Here is a 26,605-nt window from a genome sequence, read left to right as displayed (position 1 = left end):
CAAAATCTAGAGCGATATGGGACCAGAGTCTCGATGGGACAGACAGCGGTTGAAGAAGCCCATGAGGAGGTCGGTTAGATGACTTACCACTGGTACAAACTGAGCAAGCCAAAGCAACATCACAGACATCGCGAGCCATACGTGGCCACCAGAATCGTTGTATAACCAACCCATTAGTTCTACTTATCCCTGGGTGACAAGCCACGTTAGAACAATGACCCCACTGGACAACTTCGGACCTTAACTCCTCCGGCACAAATAAAGAGTTCGGTGGGCAACCAGACGGAGGCGTTACCCCTTCTAATGCCGTCTTGACCTTCGACTCAATCTCCCATACGAGTGCTGAGACTACTTATTTCTCAGGCAAAATACACTCGGGAGTAACGGGACGAGCGGAGGGATCAAAAAGACTTGACAAAGAATCGGGTTTGACGTTTTTGGAACCTGGGCGGTACGATAGGGTAAATTCAAAACGACCGAAAAAAGTGCCCACTGAGCCTGCCTGGAATTGAGTCTTTTGGCAGTTCTGATATATTCTAAATTCTTGTGATCGGTCCAAACAATAAAGGGAACCCCTGAACCCTCCAACCAGTGGCGCCACTCCTCTAACGCTAATTTGACCGACAACAACTCTCTATTGCCAATGTCATAATTACGTTCGGCAGGAGATAGTCGATGTGAAAAAAACGCGCAAGGGTGTACCTTATCCTCCGAAGCAGCACGTTGGGACAACACTGCTCCTATCCCCACCTCTGATGCGTTGACCTCCACCATGAACTGCCGTGTGGGATCAGGGGCCACAAGGATGGGAGCCGAAATGAAGCAGTTCTTGAGGTTAGTGAACGCAGCCTCAGCTGCATCCGACCACCTGAACGGAGTACTGGGGGAGGTCAAGGCTGTCAGAGGTGAGACTAGTTGGCTGAAATTACGAATGAAACGTCGATAGAAATTGGCGAACCCCAGAAGACACTGTAGGGCCTTACGGGAGTCTGGAGATGGCCAATCTATCACAGCATTAACTTTGTCAGGGTCTATACGTATTCCCTCCACACTCCACAGTGTTAGAACCCCATTCCACTCGTGGATTAGGTTTGGACCACCAGGGGTGACCTAAAACAATGGGAGCAACAGGGGAGTCCATGAGAAAAAAGGATATGGTTTCTTGATGGTTTCCAGACGTGATAAGTGTGATGGGTTCTGTATGGTGCGTGACGTGAGGCAATTCCTGGCCGTTGAGTGCGGTGACATGGATGGGGAGAGACACAGGAAGGACAGGAATGTTCAGGTGATGTGCAAGTGAGGAATCAATGAAATTACCTTCGGCTCCGGAGTCCAGAAGGGCTTGACACTCATGATGTTGATTCCTCCACCGCAGTCTCACTGGAAGGAGGGTCGATGATGTTGGTGAGGACTTCTCAGCGGAGATCCCACCCGAAAGTAGCCTCAGATTTACTATCGGGCTGGCTCTTTTACCGGGCATGAGTAGGTGTTATGAGCAGAGCCTCCGCAGTACAAGCACAGTCCTTGGGACCTCCGCCGTTCCCTCTCCCTCCGGGACAGCCGAGCTCTACCCACGTGCATGGGCTCGTGATCGTCGACAGAACCGACCGTGTTCTCTCGACTCAAGCGCCCCCTAACAGGAGAGATGGTAGTTCTAGGAGGACTGGGTTGGCGGCACAAGCGATTAAACCTTGCATCAACTCGTAATGCCAGTTCAATTAGTCCATTGAGAGTAGGGGGCAGCTCGAGGAGGTAGATCTCCTGCTGAACACGGTTGGATAACCCATGCAGGAATCTATCCCACTGCGCCGCCTCGTTCCACTGGCACGCGGCCGCCAGGGTGCGGAACTCGATGGAGTAGTCGGTGACGGAAGAAGATCCTTGCCGGAGTTCAGAGAGGCGATGGGCGGCCTCCCTGCCGGTCGCGGCCTGGTCGAAGACTCTCTTCATCTCTTCTGATAGGGCGTGGAACGAGGCACAACATGGGTGTTGATTCTCCCACACCGCTGTCCCCCATAAGGCAGCCTTGCCAGACAGAAGTGTAAGCGTGAACGCTACTTTAGACTTCTCAGTAGTGAAAGTGCGGGGCTGTAGGGCAAAATGCATTGAGCACTTGGTTAGAAAAGTTCTACAAAACGCTGGCTCACCCGCATAGTTCTCCGGTGCCGGAAGTCGCGGCTCTGGCTGGAAGTGGTCCTGGGGAATCTCCCGGGGGACGGACGGCGCAGGCGGTGAGATGGGCGCAGTGGGAGACGTGAGCTGATGGATCTGCTGGGTGAGCACGGACACCTGTGCCACCAGCGCTTGGACAGCACGTCCGGTGTTCGAGATGCTCTCCTGCTGCTGATCCATTCTCTTGACACTGTGGTGCATGAAGTCTGTGAGGGTATTGGTGCTTGCTGCTTCCATGGTAGTGAGATCGTTATGTTGCGGTGGGTGAAAGGAAGTCTGGAAGCAAATACGAGTTAACAAGTTTTAATGGGAAAATATGAATCTGAGTACACAAACAAACAGGGACGATGAGACAACGATAATCTGTGGTGATGGTGAAGAGGTGAGGAATCCAGTTGATGGCGGAGAGAAAGTGAGTGATCCGGATGACTTCAGCGTGTAGGCAGCAGGAGAAAGTGGCACAGGAACTGCGGGGAATAGAGCCGAAGGTAAGTGTCCGTGGCTGAGTGAACGTGCGGAGAGTGGATGAGGTTGAGGAAACACAGCCATCCAAACGCAAACAACACTGAGAGCCAAACGAACAGGGGAACCACATCGAACATTAAACAACGATCTCACAAACACAAGACGTGAGACAAGCCATTATATAGTGGATGAGTAAGAGTGGCAGCTGTTGCTTATACAATTAACAGAGACGCCCACAACTAATCAGTGCAGACGCGGAACACACAGAATTCACCACAAAGTGTAAACACCCCGAGATCAAGGTTTACCAACCGTGACAATGACTTACTTCTGATGAAGGAACCACAACAGAGTATAAAACGTTCACGCTACAATTACAGATTGTTTGTCCATACACAGTTCAGGAGTCAAGTTCGACTGCAGATGCTCCATGAAGGTAGTCTGTAAATAAGAAATTATTATAAAATAAAATAAGAAATTGCCCAAGCACAAATTAAACATTCAATTGAAATGCTATTTGAAGGTGGTTTGTAAATGAAAGGCTGATCAAGTGCAACTAAATTGTTAATTCAGAATAAGTTGCTCCATGGACATAATCTGCGAATATACAGGCAAAGTTTTTCCCAACGACAAAAGCATGGGGGACCCTTCAATTAAAACTTCTTCCCCTCCTCAAGAGCCTTCTTAACCTACAGCCATAATTTGGCTCTAGCATCAACTTCTTGTTTGATCAGTGCCTCCTTGATCCGAAGCTTGTTTTCTTTTACATAGCGAGTTTTTTGCAGCCTGCAGCCTGTATCTGTAGGTTCGCATGATAAAACGCATGATGGTGTTACGAGGTGCTCCCTTAGTTCCCTAATCTCCTTTTCAAGTTCAGCAATCTTGACAGCATGTATCTTGACCTCTTCACTCATATGATATATATATATATATATATATGAGAGATGTTTTTCACAAAAAGAGAGAAGAGAGTTTTTCACAAGAAACTGCAACTATTTTATCAATAGAGATCCCCTTGTTGTGTGTTTCATCCAGTTTAGCAGTTAGCTTCTGAATCACATCAACTTCATTTATGCCTTTTGAACTCACAAGATTCTTCAATGGAGTAAAGCAAATAGGCCTCGCAAGAACCTCTTCATTGGCAATGATTTCTGTGTCAAGATTAATATTCTCCATGTCGGTCGACTCTGTGCAGCATTCTTTCATGAAGTGTCCAGCTAGTATAGCGCTTTCGTGAATGAACTGATTTTTTTCTCTTTTTTGCCCATTATATGACATCAGAAGGTGCAATTCTTGCCAGAAAAATATTGAAAAATAATTTATTTTCTAAATTGTAACTTTACTTATTCAAATTTCAGTTTGTTAGCTTCAAACTCCTCAAACTACTTTAGAAACCTATAAAACATGACCACTCACACTTTTGAAAGTAAACTATTTATGTGTTGACTAACAGAATTTTTTAATTTTAATGGACCCACTATATATTGAGTGTATTTAACTACTGTGTAATTACATTTAAATTTATCAATAGATACATTGTTATTATTGTGTACATTGTGTATATCGTGATATGAACTCACTCAGTTCCTGTACTATTATAAGGTCTAATTCCTGACTGGAATTCCTCAGATGTTGTGTTTTTATTTTTTTAATGAGAGGCTTAATAAAAGCCAATTTTATTGTTTTAGGGACATATCCTAAAGACATTGATGAATTAATCATATTCAGAAGATGATCTGTGACTTCTGGAAGCACATCTTGTATTAACTTAGATGAAATAGGGTCTAACATACAAGTTTGAAGTGTTTGATGATTTGACAAGATTATACAATTCTCCTCATCCTAGCAGAAAATGAGTGGAACTGTTTCTCAGGGGATCTCTATAGTAGCAATACAATAAAATTAGCAATACAATTGTTTAGCAATACAACATGAACATACTGTACTTTATTTATTTATTTTTTACACAAGTACATAGCAGCAACAAACGCCAAATTCAAACTGGGACCATTTTGGCCACAGTGTATTAATGCAATGTGTAAAATTTTTCAAATAAAGTTTCATTTGTTAACATTAGAAAACAACATTAGCTGACAGGAATTAAGAATGTTAAAGGGGGGGTGAAAAGCTCGTTTTCACTCAATATCCTGTTAATCTTGAGTACCTATAGAGTAGTACTGCATCCTTCATAACTCCAAAAAGTCTTTAGTTTTATTATATTTATAAGAGAAAGATAGTCTGTACCGTTTTTTCCCGGAAAAACACGAGTGTCTGGAGGCATGACGTGTGGGCAGAGCAAAAGAATCACGAGCGCGAGTAGGCTTTTGCGTTGAGAGTGCTAGAAACTGTGACATTACCCTGAGGAAAAAACCATCATCCAAAACAAACCATGGCTAACAGTCAGATTCAGCGTATATTTATGATCCAGAATCAGATCCAGAGGCTGAAATTTATCAAGAGCAGCAGCAGCAACGACTACAGCAGGACGTCTCTATGTGGTATGTATTGAAACTGTATATATTTGCTTAGCGGTTTTGGAAAATGACTAAGTTCCACTTTGTCTTTTTTTTTTTTTTTTTTTTTTTTTTTAGGTGTACATTCGGAAAGTGCAGTTTTATGCCAACATTGCATGTTGTTTACTTGATGTGCTTACACGCCGATTGCTAAGTTAACAACACAGAGATATTTGAAGCAGTTTTACTCACCGCCTGCGGTTCCAACACACGATCGTGACCCTTTTTCATTGCACTTGCACTTGCACAGCTCCGTTGATGCTCTGTAAAAATAAACTCCATTCACTGGTCTCTTAATGCTGTTTTTTTTGGAAATCTGTGCAGGGTTGTCTTGCCCTGGAAACCAAAAACACACGTCTTTTGTGACATTTCGCTCTCGCTCTGATCACTGAATGCCTCTGCTCTCAGTGCTCTGCTATACGGGAGCGCGCGCTCTTCCGGGAGAAGTGCCCTTAGGACCCATATAAGGTAATTCCGCTCCATCTAACGTCACACAGACCCATACTCGAAAAAAACTTTCTGAAACTTGTGACCAACCTGAAGGAGTATTTTTGGAACAAAAATACTCCTTCAAACGTACAACTTAATTTTTTAAACTTTGTCCATGTTTAGCATGAGAATCCAACTCTTTAACAGAGTAAAAAACTCAGTATGCATGAAATAGCATTTCACCCCCCCCTTTAAATACTTATAAAGTATTTATTAATCTTAGTTAATGCTAATTTTGATATTAATACATTATTAACATTAAGTTCATATTTATTATTAATAATAATCATTCATTTTCATTGCTGTAGAACGAGATTACATTAGAGCATCAACCGACACAGTCCATTTTCATAAGTGCAAATGCGAAGGAGTGACATTGACACTGATCACAGTGACATAATAAGGTCCAACATTATCAGCCATTGCACAGTATGTAAACAGGACAATACGACACTGGTAAGGAATACAGTGTATAGGTTAAATAAACAGAAGTAACCAGAAAGATGTCCCACTTAAACCTTGTCCTTTCAGTTCAGTTTTGTCGGGTCTACTTGCTACTTACATGTGTCTCCCTCTGTGATCCATGTTTGGAAAATGCCTATTGTCACGGCGCAGTAGAAACGGCACCGTGTAAAAGAACAAGATCTGGGTCCAAGTGCAGGGAAGAGACACTTTATTATAACAAGAACAAATGAGAACTAAAAGGCCAACACGGCAAAAACAAAACCAAAACGAATCACAGGGACAAGCCGGAACACGAGCACGAGAAACACAGGTAATCCACAAAGACATTACAGTATAGCCGGCCAGAGTGGGGAGTGAGACGAAACTATATACTCGTGAACAAATAGGGAACAGCTGTGTGAGTGATTATGTGCACGGGTGTACAGAGTGAGTGGATGCAACAGGTGTACAGAGTGAATAAGGTAATAGTCAGGGAGCAAGGGAGAAACACAGGTGGAGCAACTAAACAGTAATGAGGTGACAAGGTGGGCGGAGTCAGAAAAGGAAAGAAGAGAGCACATGGCACCAAATAAACACAACACAAGCCATGTGCTCACAGAAAGACAAAGACAGAAAGACAGAAGACTGTGACACCTATGTTGGATATAATAAAGCCGCAGGAATTCGCCGCATTCGTGTAGTGGACTCTGACTCTACCCACCACGAGGGAGCAAAATGTGGAGCACCAAATGGGTCAAAATGAGGAGGAGGATCGTACAGACTGGGAATCTGAACTGGAAGAACTTTCCCCTCTCATCTCTCCGACGTCTCCACTGGTCCCGTCCAGCCCTCCTTCGTCCTTGGTTTCCTCGTCCAGTCCTGAGGGGGTTTTCAATTCACCAATGCCAGTTTCCCAGTTAAGCCCAGGACGGGCTCCAGTTCTACAGTTAAGCCCAGGACGGGCTCCAGTTCCACAGTTAAGCCCAGGACGGGCTCCTGATCCAGAGTTAAGCCCAGGACGGGCTCCTGATCCAGTGTTAAGCCCAGGACGGGCTCCTGACCCCCAGTTAAGCCCAGGACGGGCTCCTGACCCCCAGTTAAGCCCAGGAAGGGCTCCAGCCCCAGAGCTCGCTCCAGTGCCTGCTCCTCCGAAACTCCCACCCTCCCACCCGCTCCTGCCTCCTCCTCCGTTGTCGTCTGGCAGCCCCTCTGCTCGCCCTCAGCCTACCATCATTGTGGTGAGAGCTCAGCGGGACTCCGGCTCCGCCTTGGTCTGACGTCGTCCATCCTATGCCTCGGGACTCCACTCCTCCGACTTCGCCTCATCCCTTTGTTCCTCCGGCTCCGTCAGGCTCCTTCATCCCCTCGGCTACACCTCAGTCCTCTGTCACTCTGGCTTCACCGCGGCCTTCCAGATCCACATCACCGTCTCAGTCACCAGAGCCATCAGTTCCACCTAGGACCTCCGGCTCCTCCCCGTCACCCTGGCTCTTCGGCTCTCCGTCTCCGCCTCGGGCTCCTCCTCCACTTGCTCCGTTGCCATGGGTCGAGCCCCTGGAGTCGGCGACCATTCCTCCTCCATGTCTCCTCCCACCGTCGGCCCCACCTTGGGCCGTTATGGCTGTGGCCTGGGTCCTGCTGGGTACCTCCTGCTCCAGATCCCTCCTGTCTCCTCCCTGGCTCCTCCCTCCGTCGTCTCCTCCCTGGCTCCTTCCTCCGTGGTCCCTGTCTGCTGGCCCCCTCCTGGGAGTCTGTCCTCCACCGGAACCTCCTCCCAAGTTCCCACCCACGCCTCCCTCTGTTGTTTCTACGGTGCGAGGACGCACCTACCGGGAAGGGGGGAGTAATGTTACATACCTGGACTCAGTGTGTTTTTGCCCTGTGACCCAGTTTCTGTCTTCCGTATTTGGTTTGATTAGTTCCCAGGTGTGTCTATTCTATTCCCCATGTGTTCCATGTCCCTGTTAATTTAGTGATTCCATCCACCTGTGTTTCCCCATTATCCCAGGTACTTAAACCTTGTCCTTTCAGTTCAGTTTTGTCGGGTCTACTTGCTACTTACGTGTGTCTTCCTCTGTGATCCATGTTTGGATAATGCCTATGTTGGATATAATAAAGCCTTATTTCTTTTATTCCTCGGCTCCCTGTTCCTTCCAGCAGCGTAAACTGTAACACAGACACAGTGAGACCCAGGAATTTAAAACTGATTAAACTCTCTACTGCCTCTCTGTTGATGTAGAGAATGTCCAGGATGGTTTAATTGACTAAAGTCCACTATATTTTATCTTGTCTTTCTGATGTTGAGAGCCAGGTTATGCTTTTTACACCACCCTGCCAGTAGTTCAGTCTCCTCCCTGTATGCCATCTCATTATTGTTTGTTAAGAGGCCGAGCACATTTGTGTCATCTGTAATTTTAACGATGCGATTTGCAGGGAAGGAGGCAAAACAAACATGTGTGTAAAGTGTGTAGAGTAGTGGACTGAGCACACAACCCTGAGGGACACCAGTGTTGTATATGGTGTTTGAAATGTGCTTGCCTGTTTTCAAACACTGAGAGAGGTTGGTTAAAAAGTATCCAGTTACATAACGAGTTGTTCAATCAAAGGTTGCGCAATTTCTGCAGGAGTGTGTTCAGCCTGATTGTATTAAAAGCCTAACTAAAGTCAATGAAGAGCAGCTTTGCATTGGTGTTTTTGTGCTCCAGGTGTTCCAGAAGTAAGTGAAGCACAACAGCAATAGTATCCTCAGCTGATCTGTTCTCCCAGTATGTCCTAATTACTATAACAAGTATATAGTATATACATAACTAAACTTGACAACTGCCTTACTAACTTTTAATAAACTGCTAATTAGGAGTTTGAGGGAAAACTAAAAAGTTAATAGTGAATGTGTGTTCCCTAATCTAAAGTGTTACCATTTAAACTGTAAAGCATTTTCATTTAATTGCAAATAACTGTGTTCAAAAATATTAAATTACCGTAGATTTGCATTCAAATCTATTTGTATTATTTGCATAATAAATGCTCTTTTTTAATGCATACATACTCCTTTTTCACAAGGGATAGCTATTTGCAATGCAAGAGAGCCACTAACATATATTTTATTTATTCATTTCATACACCTTCCAAAATAATCTCTTTCTAGCTCAGATCTGTGTATTAATAAAAACATGGATTAATATAACCAGCCAATTCTACAACAAATGGTCACATCTAGAGACTGATATTAATGTGAACTAAAAGACACATTGTTAGGCAAAGGTTTAATGTTTAAGTTTCTACAGTACAGACGACCATTTGTTTCATACACTGTTCACATTTACAGACTGTAATGAGAAAGTATGTACTGAGCAAAAGCAAAACTGCTTTCAATCAAATGACCTACAGAAGGACACTGCTGCCACCTGTAGATGTGAGGGCTTTGTGTAAAGTAGTGTGACTAAGAGCTGCTTTCACTTTGACTTAATAGCTAACACACCTGTTCATAGTACACCTAACTATAGCTTAGATTACAATATTATAGATATGGACAATCAGAAGAAACACTGGACATTTTTATTATTTTGTTTATTTGAGAAAAGCTCATATACATTAAAAAAAATGTACAGACTCTGTTCCACACTTCCTCCAAGGAGTCAAAGAATAACACAGAGCACCGTTTTGGCATAGGTCAAACGTAACAAGGCAATGAGAATTTTTTGTTGAAGATGGACTACTTGATGACAGATTAGATGCAATGACTGTACACTGCGGCTGATGAATTTATTTTTGTGAATGTTTTATTTTTTTTAAAACAAACAAAATAATAACAGCTTTCTCACATGCATCTTTTTTGGCACACCTGTTATTTACTAGAGCATAATATTTCATTGCACTCTCATGTTTTTTGTTCTTTTAACTCTTAATTGTATTTATTGATCGTATTGTTTTTTGTTCTTTTATACTAAATATATTTTCAGCGATCTGTAAGTCAAGGTTTATACTTTTTCCTTAACATCTACAAACATTTCAGATTTGTATTTTATTCAATGATGGATGTGACATGGAATAATTCAAACCTACTGTCTTAACCAGCAAGCTATGATTTGCAGGATCTGAGAGTAGCAATGCACTCTTAAGGGTCTAATCTTAGTCAAGACAAGACTGAGAGACCTACACTTAACAACTTCAAAGACTTTCTTTGAACAAATCACAGCTCAAAGATCTGTTGCACTCTTCTCTGTCTAAACTGTCCTGATCTTAATCTGTTCTTTGTGGCTTATATCATTGTATGAATACAGTTATGCAGAGGATGGGCACTGACCACAGAACAGCACATTTACTCTGAGATGCTCATCTCACATAGGCCCAGATCTTATCCTTAAGTGAGGCAAATCCTTAGCCTAAGATGAGAGAGGATTTACCCCCTGGTGGGTTTCTACGACCAGAAGGGACCTCGGCGGTATGCTGCTCTCTTGCAGAGAGGTAAGGTGGAGCTGGTGTGTCATCCTGCTCCTGAACAGGTTCAGGTTCTTCTGTGCTATCTGTGAACATCAAAAATGAAAAGAAATATCAATTAATTATCAGATCATTTAATAACATTTCATTTCAAATATATGGAAATATTTTTTTTCTACTACTGTTTGTCCATGATCCATTTGTCTCAAGTTTAAAAATATCAAACTGATATCCTCCGACTGGATGGAATCATAGTCTAATGGAATTATTATAATTTTTTTTTATTCTAATTCTGTGACCATCATACACTACATGATTTTCTATCTGTGAACTCAAATCTACAGACAGGCTCTTACCCAAAATCTAAATAGGGGAATAATCAGGGCAAAGGTTGTGTAGTATATTCCAGCCTAAAAAAGTATTGGAAACATCTAGCACATGTCAAGTCACCTTTATTTATATAGCACTTTAAACAAAACAGATTGTGTCAAAGTAACTGAACAACATTAATTAGGAAAACAGTGTGTCAATAAAGCACAATGACATTTAAAGGCAGTTCATCACTGTATTCAGCGAAGTCATCATCCAGCACAGTTCAGTTTAAATAGTATCTGTGCAATCATTTGTAATCAATGTCCCAAACTGCATGTACTCATTATATTCATGTTGAATACATATGTGTACACATCTTTATTATTATTATTTTCAACAATACATTTTTATATATATTTTTAGAATATAATGCGTTTTTGCATATATCATTAAATATTTATTTATAAATAATATTATTATATTAATATTATTATTCTTGGGGAGTGACATAGTAAAACTTGAACTAACCTTGCTTTGTCATAAAAAGATTAAATAAATGGATATTTTAAGAGAAGAGGGTCTGCATGCATGCTCCTGCATGTTATCTTAGAATTTTTTTCTTTATACCCTCAAAAAATTATATGAAATGAAATATAAACACTCTAGATGTGCATTCAAGTCATTTTTTTTTAAATAAATGAATAGATCCAAGGAAAAAGTGTCTTGTCTTTGATGCAAATATATAGAGTTAGAACACTCACCAACAGTGATCGAGTTTTCCTCACCATTCTGTGCAAAAATAAAGGACATTCTCAGCAATATTTTTTACAGAAAGTTCATCCAAGGTCAAGTTTGTTTTCATTCAGTAATGAAATTGTCTCCATATCTTACCACAGCTACATTATTTTCGTCTGTGGTGTTACTTTGATTGGCGGGTTGAGCAGTACATCTTCTGAGAGGGGCAGATGGCTCTCCACACAACACACCTGTAGGCTTCCCACCTTAAAAACAAATAAATGTCCTGTGTATTGAGGTTATAAACAATAGTGAATACCTACAGCCCAAATGTTCAGACTATAAGTTGTATTTTGTTCACTGTTATGCATAAAATACACCATTACACTTTGGTAAAAATTACAGGACAGCTATACTTCGTTTCAATAACAAACGTTATTGTCAGGAAGTGTTTTTAGAAAAGCTCATGAAAAGACCTGCATTTCTTATCACACATTGCAGCCTGTAAATCCATGTAACAAAATTTACATAACAGCACCTGGTGGATTGTTCCTTCGATGGGCATGAGGGTCCTCAGGTTCGGAAAATATACTAGATGCCATTTTGTTTTTCTTTACAGCTTTCAGTTCATCTGTCCCAAAGCAGATGTTTGAATCTCCACCTGGTGGATGCAGCACTCTGTTGGGGTAAACAAAGACACCTTAAGATACAACAAAATATGTAGTAAAACACAATTTTTAGATATACACCTTGTTTAGTTTTATTTTAAAAGTTCATTGGTTTGGAGGATGGTTTCCTGTTCATTTCCTGTCAGCTTTTATGTTTGGCTTCTAAGGACTAAATAAATACAAATTTTTAGTATAATTTAAGCCAATACTCCGATACTTGAATATACACATTCCCTAACAAAGAGATATATCACATTGGTTTTTGGGCAATATCAATCCAAAAGAATGACACAGCTTTTTCTTAAATAAATTTGAGTCTCCATCTCTAGTGAGCACCATATTACTTTACCTTAATTAATGACCATATAATTATTAAGGCCCTTATGAATGTTGAGTAAAATTGCTTAGTTCACCTAAAAAATAAAAATAAAAAAATAAAAAATGCTTTAGTAGAGAGAAAATAAGATTAGTTTGGGTAAGGGGGTTAAGCAACAGATACAAACAGGCCTATATGTAATGTAAATATATACCAAATGCTCATGTACATGTATTGTTTGTTTTAATGAGCTTAGTCATATTCTGTAAATCAAAATAATTCTCATACTTCGTGCCAAGAAAATCTTCAATTAACTGAGCTGAAACAGCATGCTATAGATCTCCCTACCAGTCTATTGAAGAAACGACTGATAAACGATGGCGAATTCACTCATATGCACGTCATTAGTGCATTAAGTTAATGAAACGATAAGACGGATACAACAGGGAGCGTAAAGAAAACCTCTACTACACCAACTGAACCGCACCCAAACATAAATACTCATGCTCTCAAGCATCCTCCCGTACGATAAGACGGAGAGGAACCGGTTTCAAAAAACGATTTATGTAATGCATTAAAGAAGCTGTATTAATTCCTCATCAATCATTTCATTAATTATGTCCTTTCGGAGACGCTGCAGTCAAAGGCCGTGTCACAAAGCCTAGCGAGATGCCCGATTAGACAGCATTATAATAAAAGCGACCGTAATGCTTCAAATGCAGCACGCGATTTATCCCCCAAAAGACGTCTAGATCAGCAGCTTTTCAGACACAGACACGATTTTTAGACACTGCCGGAGGATGCACATACTGTTAAAATAAAACAGGGATTTAAAAAAAATCCAGTAAACTTTACCTGTAATCTAGTGTCATTTCATCTCCAAAACGTATTTGTGCATATGATATTGCTCATTTCTCATTAGCATCTCCACCCGATTTTAAACTAGTAGCTATCGTAGATAGCTGGAGAGTAATTTTGTCGGTTATATTGCCTCTCAAATAACGTCTTTGGACATTAAAGCGATTAAATAAATTGTTGTTTGTTGCAACCTAAAGCGAATGAGCATTGTTATCTTCCTTCAGACATCTATCAGCACCTGGAGCTGCTCCTCCCGGTCGGGTCCATGCCTTGAAAAGTGGTGGTGGTCGTCATCTTGAACATCCAAGTTTTCTGTTCACGGCTTTTCCTCAACTATATTCTACGGACTACTGGTTTGACGGACTATTCAGGTCATCAGTCTCTTGGTGCTGAATCCTGGTCGTACACGCCCATTAGACGCGATTAGAGATGCACTTCCGCAGATTCGCCACTGGAGCGGCGCCAGACAGCAAACTGTTTTTGGGAAAATACACCAGCGGTCGTAATTTGGTGTAGAATAAAGCCTGTCCACAACTTACAAATCTATACAAAATAAGCAAACATTAGTGAATGTTCATGAACTCGATGATCAGGGTAAATTGCATTTATTCTATATAACGAATAAAAAAAACATCACTGCTTGAGAAAACATGCAAATATTTTTCAAGCAATTACTTTGTGTTGTGGACTAAATGTAAACATTTGTTTTATCTATTGCAATACAGAATCACTATTTTTCAAGAGCCCTCTTAATTTTGTTTCATTTTGCAGATTCTCCAACGTGTTTAAACCACAACTGCTGGTTCCATTAAGGAAAATAATAAACAAGTTATAAAAAAAATGACCCAAAAGCAACAAAATATCTGCCTCAAGTGGTTTTGTAAAACGGTTTTATTCCAACAAAAACCTAAACATTTCAATTCACAACACAAGATACCGAATAAAACTGGTTCAGTATCTGAGTGCAAAAGAGAAATACATAAACATATGTTATACATATAAAAAGCCTAATGGCTTCAGAGCAAACAAAACACTGAAATTATCTCTGCCACCCTCCCACCCCCTCCCCCAAAAAGATCTGATCACTGACTGATCAGAAGCATTTTAGAAGTAACACCCTTAGGTCCACATCTGATTAAATAAATATAAGTTTACATCATCTCAAGGCATTTCACACAAGCTTTTGATGATGTGAAGAGAGGTCAACCAAAATGTATAAAAAAAAATAAAACCCGGCAAACAGGGAGGATTGTGGAGATGGAAGGTTGTTAAGTTGATATTTACATCAGGCCCGCTGTTTGTTCCTGAAATACTTCAATTGAATCCTGATCCTCCATTTCCAACTAGAAATAATAAATAAATAACAATTAATCAGACTTTATAGCATACTAAAAGCACTGTGACATGCAGATTGGTCATATCAGTGAACTGTACCTGAGCTGGTGTGTCAGTCTCATTAATTGTCTCCCCATCTAACTTGAACCGAATATACCGCATTGTTAGCCCCTGTTCAAAACAGATCAAATGTGGACCTGAGAGTTAAGTGAAGTAACCCTGAACACGCTGATTAGCTTGTTCTGGTTTGTTTAATTGGGGTTCAAATCTGCAGGACCGTAGGTTGGATACTGTGCTGCTTTTATTTATCAAGACATAAAATCAGCCATTCCTGTGGCCAAAACAAGCAATCTGTGGATGGGACTATTAAAGTGAGGACTGATTATGATGTTGTTCTGCTCCATTTCACAGGTGACAAGTTGAGGAAATTTTTAGAATAACATGACATTCATATATCACAACAGCTTTTTAGATAACTTTTCAATCATTTTCTCATGCTGCCACAACTGGAGCCTGCTTTAACAGGTGTGGATTATTATTATTCCGGGGAAAGTAAAAGTTGCAGGAGCATAAAATACTTACCTGTCTCTGACAATATACTTTCATCAGTTTTTTGAGGGGTGTGTGCCTCTTGATTTTGAATTGAATCACTGAGCCATCCTGGTCTGTTACTTTCAGATTTATGTGGGCATTATCGGTTTTCATACCCTCCTGAAACAGATGTGAAATAAAGTCACCAAAAATAATTATTGTGTGTGTGTATATATATATATATATATATATATATATATATATATATATATATGAGAGAGAGAGAGAGAGAGCGGAACAAACAAAAAGTTATTGATTGATTTAGTGCACCATATCATATTAGAGTTTAGGGCTGCAACAAACGATTATTTTTATTGTCGATTAATCTAACGATTATTAGAACAATTAATCGACTAATCGTCGATTATTTCACTGTTTAATCAATAGAATTTGATAGATTATCAGATCAGTACGCCCGACCCCCAGGAAGTGCGTGCTTCTAATTGACTTCATTTGTCTCCGTTGAATCCAATGGGGTCGCTGTGTCCATTTCTTTCATAGACAGTAAAAGAAATGGACACAGCGACCCCATTGGATTCAACGGAGAAAAATTAAGTCAATTAGAAGCACGCACTTCCTGAGGGTCGGGCATACTGCGCAGACTCAAACTGAGCTTGATAACGTAGATGTCACGTGAGCAACCTGTAAGTCTTCTAACTGCTGTGCCAAGAGAAATCTGAATCACCCACCGAATCTTGCAGAGAAGGCGAGTGTGAACTGGAGCAAATTTTGGGAAGTATTCTGATTAATTATCTCCCTTGACTTCATGCCTCCACGGACCCCCAATTGCCTCACAGACAGTAAAAGATTGCATTCGAGCTTCTCCTCCTGTACATGCGGTAATTTATCTAGTCGCTGATTATAACGCAATCTTTAGCCTATTTTTTACAAAAACTGCTTCTACGGGACCATAACATAAGATACAAGGTAATATAGCCTTTTATACATTTTTGTGTTTCTTTGGAAATAATTAATGGACAAATGGAGTCTTTAAACGCCTCCGATGTAAAGTTATTCACTGTCAAAGTGACGCCAAAATGAATGGGAGTCAATGGAATACTAACAGCAGGTGGGGGTCCATGGCAGTGCCCAGGGGTGCTTCAAAAAATATTAAACCCTGCCCGCCTGATTCTTTTACTGTCTATGGTTTCTCTAAACAGTGCTGAGCGCTGTGTCTCTTTAGCATGTTTTTAGCATGCGTAGAAACAAATCCACTAGAAGTCAAGCCTGCAACCTTTAGCCAAATACACATAACAGCAAATGCTATCGCTTTGGCAGGACGTGGGAAAGGAGACCAAGAGGGCTTGTTTTTATTTTTTTTTAATTGATGTCAACAGAGGAGAGGCTTAACTACGCTGAATAAACTTTTTATTTTTACGTTTTTATGAGGAAACAACTTATTTAATGAATCCACTAATCTTCAACATGTTTTATAATACTTTTGGGCTGAACTTTTTAGATTTTACACTGAAAATCTGTTTTTATAAGAGAAGTCACTGACTTCTTGCGACAGGTGGGATTTATCTTACAGCACTTTTCATTTATTCCTATGGTCTCCATAACCAGAGATTGAGTATCACAAAACCCTGACTGAAAATGATGACTTAATGATGACTCTCAAACAGTTAGTAATACAGACCCTCTCTTCTTTTTCTACACAACTCTTCTACACAACTTTTTTCAAATATTGAAAGTCTAAAAACAAAACAAATAAAATGAAATAAAAATGGCTATGATGCAGTTAAAACACAAAGAAACTCGGAACACACCTTATCATACACTCCAAAACCAAAAGGTTAATTGATGCACTAGTGATGGGAAGTTCAGATCATTTTACTGATTCTGTCCTTTGAGTCTCATTCAGCAAAATGAACAAATCTTTTTTGGAATCATTTTGTTAATTTCAGCAATTCATTTAATAATTTTTAAAAAAAAAAAACAGCATTCTTCCATCTTAGAAACATTGCCAAGCTACGAAACATGTTATCTGTTTCTGATGCAGAAAAGCTAGTTCATGCATTCATGACCTCTAGACTGGACTATTGTAATGCACTTCTAAGTGGTTGTCCTGCTTCTTCAATAAACAAGCTACAGGTAAACCAAAATGCAGCAGCTAGAGTCCTTACGAGGTCAAGAAAATATGATCATATTACCCCAATTTTACAGTCTCTGCACTGGCTACCTATTAACTTCTGTTGTAAATTATCATTACTTCGCTATAAGGTCCTAAATGGTTTAGCTCCTGCGTACCTAGCATTATACCACGTTACAATCCATCACGCACCCTAAGGTCACAAAACACACTTTTGGTAGTTCCTAGGATAGCAAAGTCCACTAAAGGAGGTAGAGCTTTCTCACATTTGGCTCCTAAACTCTGGAATAGGCTTCCTGATAATGTTCAGGGTTCAGACACACTCTCTCTGTTTAAATCTAGATTAAAAACGCATCTCTTTCAGGCATTCAAATAATGTATCTCTTAAATTGTGACTGCAGTTGCATCTGATCAAATGTGCATTCTTATTCTTTAGCTTGGGTTAAACTAATTAATTTTACTTTGTTGGAACAGCAGCTATGCTAATTATGTTTCTATTTGTTTCTCTGTTTTGCCACGGGACTAGGATTTACACAAGCTCCAGTCTGGATCCAGAACACCGGAGAAGAGATGATGCTGATCCTCAGAGGACCCCAGTTGATGCTAACCCCGAATCAACAAACAGAACTTACAAATATTGCTACAAGTGTGACTGCATCATATAATAATTATTAATAATATTAATAATGTTCATAGTCTGGCTGACTGCGTCTTGTATTAATTTTTCTGAAAAATCCTGTCATATGTAGGTATAGGTATTTACCTGTCATAAGTAAAGCTTAAGGGGTTGTCAGGTGATGAACAAATGACTTGAAAACCCTGAATACTGATAGATGAACTATTCAAATCTCTTTCCACCTCAAACTGCATTTGTTAAGCTATGGGGCTGTCAAGTGATGAACGAACGACTCCAAAAACCCGAAGACTCAAAAGAGGCGAACTAATTTCAGAACAGAACCCATAGGAATGTTGCGCATGCGCGACTGAACGAATCACTCCCCGAGACGACTCGTTCGTTCCGAGTCATATTAAAGATTCGTTCAAAATAAAAGAACCGTTCAAGAACGACCCATCACTACGAATGCACCGAAAGGGTCCAGCGTTCTGCGCGTGAACAATCGCAGTGGTCCCCTTTGGCACAGTGCTTCATTCACTTTAAAAAAAAATATATATATATTATCACTTGCCTTTTGTATGATGTGCGAGTCACGTTAGTGAACTAAGATCATTCGAGCGTTAGCTTTATGAAAGATAATATTTAATAAATGAGAGACAATTAACAATAAATGAAAGGGGGAAAACATCCTTAGCTTAAACATACCAAAAAAATGCTTGCGCTTATTCGAACATTTATAAAATAAAATAATAAACTAGTACTGCACGATAGATAAATCCCATGAGATAAAATATGATCTTGGTTTTGCAACTTCTCAGTGAACAACGCTCTGTGTAGTAAATGCTGCTCCATGTGAAAGCGCGCAGGTGATAGTGATTTAACATTACAAAACCAGCTTTACTGGCAAGATGTGAATTAAATATGGCTTGCACTTTTTCACGCAGCCTAAAAGTAACCTACAAACGCACCTTTGACTTCTCATCTGCCATGACTGCCTCTGCTCTGCCTCAAATAACACGAGACGCGCGTAATGAAACCGGAAGTGACGACATTTAAAAGGGTCAATTTCCGGAGAACTTTGTTACTGACACCTAACCTCAATATTGCCTTTATAGATAAACTAAATCAGGGAGGAATGTCGCCAGATGCATTTTAGCAGCTAAGTTGAGTGTGCGTAATTTGAAGAAAAAATAAAAAAATAAACCTTATGCCACTGTAAAATTCATAATTTGATAAAAACAATATATTTATTTGTCTTTAAAACAGTATACATTGCATTTAATTGTAGATTTCCCTTTAAAATCTAACAAGAACAGGAATCATTGGAAAATTTATAAAGCTCTTCTTTGAAATACTTTTAAATAAGTTAGAATGTCTATTTCATTTACATGATTTTCCCCCATCTCTCATACACACATGCACACAGACAATCATTCAGTAGAACACACTAATAGACATATCTAGCCTGCCGTAATAAAAAAAAAAAGTCATAAAAAATAAAGAGGAGAAAAAGGCTTTCATTCCTGACCACACTGCAAACACTACTTTTAACAGTCAGTGTCAACACTCCCTCCAGATGTGTAAATAAGGAAATAAAGTGAAACCTCACAGCTCAGTGGTAGATCATTGCATTAGCAGCACAAAAGGTCATGGGTTCAATTCCCAGGGAACACACATACACTACAGGTAAAAAAAAATTACAGTCTGAATGCACTGTAAGTCACTTTGGATAAAAGTGTCTACTAAATGCATACATGTAAATGTTATATGATGTAAAACAAATTAAACTGGGCTTTAAACCATTGAGGGAGGCCATGTTAAACACCACAGATCTGTAAAATAGTAATGACATAAATATGTAAAACTCTGCAAGAACATCCATAGAATTTATAAAGCACAAAAACACAACTGATGCATCACATCATGGGAAATAGATTGAAAGAAAAGATTTAACATTTCCAGTGCTATCACATTAACCCTCCTCTGCATTCAGGGTGAGGTACGAGTTGAATAGTTTAATGGTGGCTATTAATTAAATTATTACTCAAACAAGGCAATATGTCTAATAATGACAATACCTAATGACCAAGACCAATACATCAAGACATTTGGGGTATAACTCAGAGATTGGGATTCATAAATTTATCACCCAGTACGTCCTGGACATAAAATCTCTTAATGACACTGATGACGGTTCATCCATGCACGTACACACTGTTTTTTTATTTGTCTTCATGAGCATAAAATGCTTAAACAGCTAGAAATGACCCAATCTTTCCACTGGATGGACCTCCAGTCTCCAGACTCTGTGACCTGTCGATCTTCAAGGATAAATGTCAACTTGTACCTCATTCTCACTTTCTCCTGAAAAATAAATAAATAAACAAATAAATAAATAAAAACACATTTAACAGTCATTTAGTTTAGCATATAAATTGTATCATGTAAGCACACAAGCAATTGCTTGATATATAACACAAGCAAAAGTTCATCTAATTCGTGCCAAATATTGCTTAGTTCTAAAAACCCTTGTCCTCATTTATTGATTCATTTTGTTTTCTTATAGGTTAGACATTAGTGTAAGGTCTAACAAGTTGGCAGAAGAGAAAACAATATAATTAATAATATAAATTATTAATGGAAATTCATGATGATTTCTGTTGCATATAAGAAACATCAAACTGCAATTTGGTTGCAGTCTGGAGCCCTGTATGAGAATATAATAAGTGTTAGAAATGAATAAGTCATTAAAACTGAACTTTGCTTTATCAGAAAAACAACATAAAAAATACCAATTCTTCAACAGAAATAAAACAAATGCAGTGACATTAAATTGATACTCCACTCAAAATGAACATTTTGTCATTAATCAATTACCCCCATGTCATTCCAAACCCTTGAAAAGCTCCGTTCTTCTTCGGAACATCATTTAAGATATCTTGGATGAAAACCGGGAGGCTTGTGACTGTCCCATAGAGTGCCAAGTAAATAACAGTGTCAAGATCCATAAAAAGGTATGAAAAGTCGTCAGAATACTCCGTCTGCCATCAGACGTGCAATCTGGGTTATATGAAGCAATGGGGACACTTTTTGAAAGCGAAGAAAACAAAAATAACGTGTGCTCCTCTTGTGTTCTCTGTGCCACAGCGCATCATTGTGGTGTAGAAGACACAGAAGAGCACACGCAGCACAGTGATATGGAGTGACACAGAGGAGACTGTTGACAAAGGAATTTTTGAATAAAGTAATTACGGTATTTTTATTTTTGTTTGTGTTCCAGTAGCTTCATATAACTCAGATGTCACTTCTGATGGCAGATGGAGTATTCTGACGACGACTTTTCATACCTTTTATGGACCTTGACACTGTTATTTACTTGGCAGTCTATGGGACTGTCTCAAGCCTCCAGGTTTTCATCCAAAATATCTTAAAAAATTTAATTAATGAATCAAAACAACTGCAAGCATGTGTAAACAAAAGCTAATCAGAACTGCAAAATAAAATGAGTTAAAATACTTGTTTATTACAGAAAAGTAACGGTGTACTGTTAGGATCAGTTTCAATAATACATGTAAATGTATGAAAATGTAAATCAAAAAATCATCAGAACATTCAAAAATACATTATGTGCCTCTCACCTTTGGCGCAGCAGCCTGAAGCACTATGTTCTTCACCAACAGAGGTGCTGTGTTCAGCACTGACACCACAATCCCCAGAACATCAGGGTGACCAGGCGGGTGGTTAGTAGCAAAATGCCAAAACATGCAAATGCCGTCCTTATCATTGGCTGTCAATTCACACTCCTTACCTGTCAAAAAATACAATTTAACAAAACATAATACGAAGCCTTACAATCAAGTAATTAACCTGGAATAACTGATATAGTTATCAAATATCAGAACAAAAGGAACATTTTACCAGCAGCATCCACATTTATTTATTGGCTTTACTTGGTTTAATGGCCTCCAATGGCAAAGACAATGGTCAGGGAGATATCTGAGCCTGAGGATGACTGACTAGTGGGCAATGTTGGGAAGAAGGATCTGAAGTCAGGGCTGTCCGGCGCAAAGCTCTGAGGTTTGGCACACTAGAATATACTTTAAAATCTATCTACTCCTGTGATAAGCATAATGTTCAGTAGCCGTTACACCAGTCTTCAGTGTCACATCCTTCAGAAATCATTTCATATGCTGATTGCTATGCTCAAAAAACCTTTCTTATCATTATCATAGTTGAAAATGGTTGCTCATAAAGTGTAATGAATTTTGTTGATCCTGGATCAACATTACTGTCCCAAAATATAGACTTAATACAATCCCTAAATCCTAAAAAACCTAACCCTACCCATGATTTATTCCTAAAATCAGTGTGAAATGATAGCTGATATGCAAGGGTGTAGAAGCACCTAACCCTGGTAATAAGCCTAAAACAGATATTTCCTGAAATGTTATCCCTGAATTCTGATTGGTTGATTGGAATGTTGTTCCAGGTTTAACAATGATGTTGAAGTTAAACAAGTAAAAGATTTTGCTTTTAAAAGTTAACCTTTAAATGTTATTATTAGTTTAAGTTTATTTGAAATATTTGGGATATTTTAAGCAATGGTTTAGATAAATTTGGCAAACTAGGGCAAGTTTGTTGATGTCACACTACTTTTGCCATATTAACCAATGATACAGTATAATTTTAAGAACATTTTGTTGCTTTACAGACTGCAATTAAGACAGTTTTAGTTTTATCCAGATGTGCAACATAACATCCAAGTAAAATATATAATACCAAACATGTCAGAAAACAACAACTCACTGAATTGGAAAAAGGATCTCCTTCTTATGTCAGTATTTAGTTGAAACAACTTTGGCTTTAATTACATCATTAAGTCTGTTGAAATATGTGTCTACTAACTTTGCAATATTAACCCACTGTTCTTTGCAGAACTGCTCAAGTTCAGTTAAATTTAATGGGGATCATTTGGGTACTGCAGTCATTCCAGTTCAAGTCATTCCACAGATTTTAGTCTGGCATTTGACTGCCATGCAAGGACATTTACCTTTTTTCTCCTCCAGCTACTGAGTGCTCAGTTTTGCTGTGTGTTCTAGGTCGTTGTCATGCTGGAAGGTAAACCTTCTTCCCATTGACAACTTTCTGGCAGAGGGCAGCAGATTTTCCTCAATAATTTGATGGTATTTTGCCTCATTGTACAACCATGTACTTTATGGAATGCTTATAACTTGGCAAACAGACAGAGAATGAGAGAGCCAGCAAAACTTATACTTATGAAATTCAAAATAGCAGACTTTATAGTATATAAACAAGACAATGTAAACGCTCTCAAATTTTGAAAAATAACATTAGAGCAGCCAACATGACTGAACGTATTTCACACATATTGGCCATTTCAGAAACTGTAACAAATGTATGCCATTATAAACTAATATAAAATTAAGGAACTTTCACAAGGTATCCTATTGTTTTACCAACAAAAGAAAAGGTCAGACAATCATCCTCTGAGGTTGCAATATGACCCCTTCTGCCTGTAAAAATATGAAGAATGTACATTGTATCAAACCTCTAAGAATAACAAAAAAAACATACAAGTCATCTACCATTCAAAAATACTGTTGGTGGCTCACAGGTTTGGCTCTGGTAGTGATTGCTTTTCTTATTGCATCAAATCAATATCCAGTGTGGATTCGTGATGCCGACTTCAAAAGAGAACACCAAAACTGAACATTCTGAGCTAAACTCAAACTCTGAACACAACACATGCAAATGCATGAACATGAAAGCTGTCATAATTCTCCATAGTACTATTACCTTTTTTTTTTCTTCTTCTCCCATTACTCTTTAGACCTTTTGAAAACACTGAATGCTCGAAATCCTAATCCTAACAAGGAACATCACCCTCTTCACAGTCCCCCTCAGTCAACTACTTCACTGTAGTAGTACTTGTGTGCAGTGTTAGTGAGGGTCCAGCCACTGGCCCTGAACTCCAAGATCTCCAGGAGCAAGAGTCTTGTCATGGAGCTGAGGTCTTCCTGAAGGAGAAAACCATCCCGTAGCAAATAAAACAGCTGATTCATGCGCTGGGAGTTTGTTTGCTCCAGCTGCTCGCCAACACGGTGGAGTTGTACGACCAGGCAGTCCACCTGTTAGAAACACACAGCAAATCCATGCATTTAGCCGTCATGGATAAAGCTGAAATTTGTTAAAAATCATTTTTTGCTGCTTCCGAAATCACGTACTGACAAAGTAGGTGCTACATTCAAAAATTTGCATAGGGTTATCTATGAGTAATTGTTTAGTCATCTTTAATAATGTAATCGGTTAGGATTATCTTTTGCGGATTCATCAATTTCAGCAAAAAATTGTGATTAGATGGTAATAAGAACTTAAATTGTAATTATTTACGGTCTTTTTACTCTGCCTCTTTATTCATAAGCACTTTATCATATGTTTAAATTAGTGCTGTTTGTGAGGAATCAGGAGAAAGCACTCAGTGTATTTTGTTAAAAGCTGGAATACACTACACTACTTTTGCAGTCTGGAGGAGTCAAAGCTAGTTGCAAGAAGTTACATTCAGTCTCCAGATTTTCAATAGATTTAGCAGAAAATGCAGAGTGAAATGCAGAGCACAATTAGGACACCACACTTGGCTACGTGTCATGTCACTTTCACACTATGTAGTGTATGATAAGCAAAAACTTTCATCGGATTCTATCCAATCAGATATCAGATAAGATATCAAACAAATTTTGATGTTTTAAGCCAATTTCAGAACACAATTTATATACATCATATGCCTACCAGCAACATTTGTTCAGAACCACTTGAAAGTCTGGTAGTGTATGGTCCTCGGTTGTTTAGTGATTGATGCCCAGTTTTTTCCATCGTCAAGTGGCCTATGGTGTCCGTCATTTATGAACACTTTCTCACGATTTCATAGGATCGCAAAGAGTCTATTGGAAACGCACTTCAGAATATCGGCAGAAATCATAAGTCAAAAATCATAAGGGTATTTTTCAACTACAGTTTTATGAATAGGGATTACTCCTAATTTCACATGTGAAATATTCCACTAAAGTATTTTGCAAGTATAAAGCTAACATTAGTTTGTCCTCTGACATTCTTAAAACCTGTAGCAGAAAATCTATCAAGCATTTGACAACATTAATTTGAAACAGGGTTAAGGTTCCAAAGCAGCAGACATTTAAAAAATGTACTTTCAAATATGTGCGTGTTGAAATACATCTTACCTCTTCCTCATTCATCAAGGCATCTGGCTGAGCCAACCTAAAGAGGCAGTCATATATTGGATCCACAAGGGCCACAAGAGGTGCATCGTTCACCTAAAATTAAAACCTCATATAAGTGTCTAAAACCATAAAAATAAATTAAAAATTGAAAAACCTTGCGAATGAGATCTTTTACCTTTATGTAATCAAATATGCTGCAGATAAATGTGACCAAACACACCCACTCCTGCACGGAGTGGCTTCGGGTCTGCTCCCTGCCAGTGAACTCTTGCTGTAGACGCGTCAACAGATTTCGCCTGAATGCACTGGTAGCAGCTTTCTGAGCTTCTGCCTATTTAGTGATTAAAAGATTATTCACCATGTAATAAAAAGGGGTTTCAATGGAGGTTGATTTCATCCTGTGTGTTTTTGAAGACAGCAGCAACAAAACAACATGTGGGTTCAACAGCTTTATGTTTTGACTAAGTCACAAGTTAATGAACCTGAACTTACCTGAACTACAGCATAACACATTCGGCCAGCATCCTTACAGAATGAGAGGTCTTTCAATGACTGCTCTACAATAGCGTCAGACAGCTTCTCCAAATCAACTGTCTTGGGATCTGTGAAGAAGTGGTGTAAAATAAATTCATTTGTACTTCGTAAGTTCTTAGCCTGCAGTGCAGACCTAAGATAATAGAGTTTTTTTTTTTTTTTTTTTTGTTATCTTGCCAATGCAATTTAGGGAACTATCAGAAGAAGTCAGGTAAAGTTTACATACCAGCAATCGCTTTTTGAACCATAGTCTGAGTTACTACATCAAGAGCCGTCCATGCTGAATCCATGCTGCTTGAGGTTAGAAATAATATAAGCTAACGTAATCAGAACAGGGCAACGATCACAGACATGCATTCTTTTAACAAATAAATATGAAATCATTTGCACTGCATGACAACAAAACAACATGACGAGGTTCGCTCGCTTAAAACAATTAGATAAATGTTTCGGCAGTTTTCAACTTAGCACAAATTCCAGCTTCGTTGAAAGATACATGTATCAAAACATTTATGTCCAATATCACACCCTTACTTCAAACGATGCACGAGGAATCCTCGCGCTTGTTTGTTTGCGTCGTTTCCTTGTGTTGTGGGGGAACTCGCCGGTGCGCATGCGCTTTTAGCCATCTCTCAGAATTTGGTGGATTTCAATCTATGATTTAAACACTAACATGCACACATCACCAACACCATCTTATCATTATGCTATTCAAATTAACTAATGGATATGGAAGTATTATTAAATATTTAGCAATTAAATCAATTTCCGT

At 39.2% G+C, this 26,605-nt stretch overlaps 3 protein-coding genes across 5 annotated transcripts; all 3 read right to left on the bottom strand.

Annotated features, from left to right (window-relative positions):
- Window positions 1-9,633: 9,633 nt before the first annotated feature.
- LOC113050682 (jupiter microtubule associated homolog 1) lies at window positions 9,634-13,809 on the bottom strand. Of its 2 annotated transcripts, none has more exons than XM_026213902.1 (5): window positions 13,648-13,809; window positions 12,106-12,245; window positions 11,724-11,833; window positions 11,594-11,621; window positions 9,634-10,606 (listed from the first exon to the last, which is right to left on the bottom strand). In XM_026213902.1, exons 1-5 carry the CDS (start codon window positions 13,710-13,712, stop codon window positions 10,461-10,463), a joined length of 489 nt encoding a protein of 162 aa, XP_026069687.1. In that variant the 5' UTR covers window positions 13,713-13,809; the 3' UTR covers window positions 9,634-10,460. The 2 variants fall into 2 exon arrangements, with proteins under 2 accessions (XP_026069687.1, XP_026069688.1); XM_026213903.1 differs by having other exon boundaries at window positions 13,407-13,808.
- Window positions 13,810-14,288: 479 nt separating this feature from the next.
- Window positions 14,289-19,109, bottom strand: LOC113050681 (small ubiquitin-related modifier 3-like). Its single transcript, XM_026213901.1, has 4 exons — window positions 19,012-19,109; window positions 15,327-15,455; window positions 14,844-14,915; window positions 14,289-14,752 (listed from the first exon to the last, which is right to left on the bottom strand). Exons 1-4 carry the CDS (start codon window positions 19,030-19,032, stop codon window positions 14,690-14,692), a joined length of 285 nt encoding a protein of 94 aa, XP_026069686.1. The 5' UTR covers window positions 19,033-19,109; the 3' UTR covers window positions 14,289-14,689.
- A 4,207-nt stretch (window positions 19,110-23,316) lies between these two features.
- On the bottom strand, window positions 23,317-26,494 carry LOC113050679 (MIF4G domain-containing protein A). 2 transcript variants are annotated; one of them, XM_026213896.1, is made up of 6 exons: window positions 26,368-26,494; window positions 26,060-26,124; window positions 25,792-25,901; window positions 25,475-25,630; window positions 25,300-25,392; window positions 23,317-24,192 (listed from the first exon to the last, which is right to left on the bottom strand). In XM_026213896.1, exons 1-6 carry the CDS (start codon window positions 26,460-26,462, stop codon window positions 23,965-23,967), a joined length of 747 nt encoding a protein of 248 aa, XP_026069681.1. In that variant the 5' UTR covers window positions 26,463-26,494; the 3' UTR covers window positions 23,317-23,964. The 2 variants fall into 2 exon arrangements, with proteins under 2 accessions (XP_026069681.1, XP_026069680.1); XM_026213895.1 differs by having other exon boundaries at window positions 26,060-26,127; window positions 26,368-26,477.
- Window positions 26,495-26,605: the final 111 nt, after the last annotated feature.

This window comes from Carassius auratus, chromosome 31 (assembly GCF_003368295.1).
Source record: "Carassius auratus strain Wakin chromosome 31, ASM336829v1, whole genome shotgun sequence".
Taxonomy (NCBI): domain Eukaryota; kingdom Metazoa; phylum Chordata; class Actinopteri; order Cypriniformes; family Cyprinidae; genus Carassius; species Carassius auratus.
This window is presented reverse-complemented; position numbering and strand designations above follow the sequence as displayed.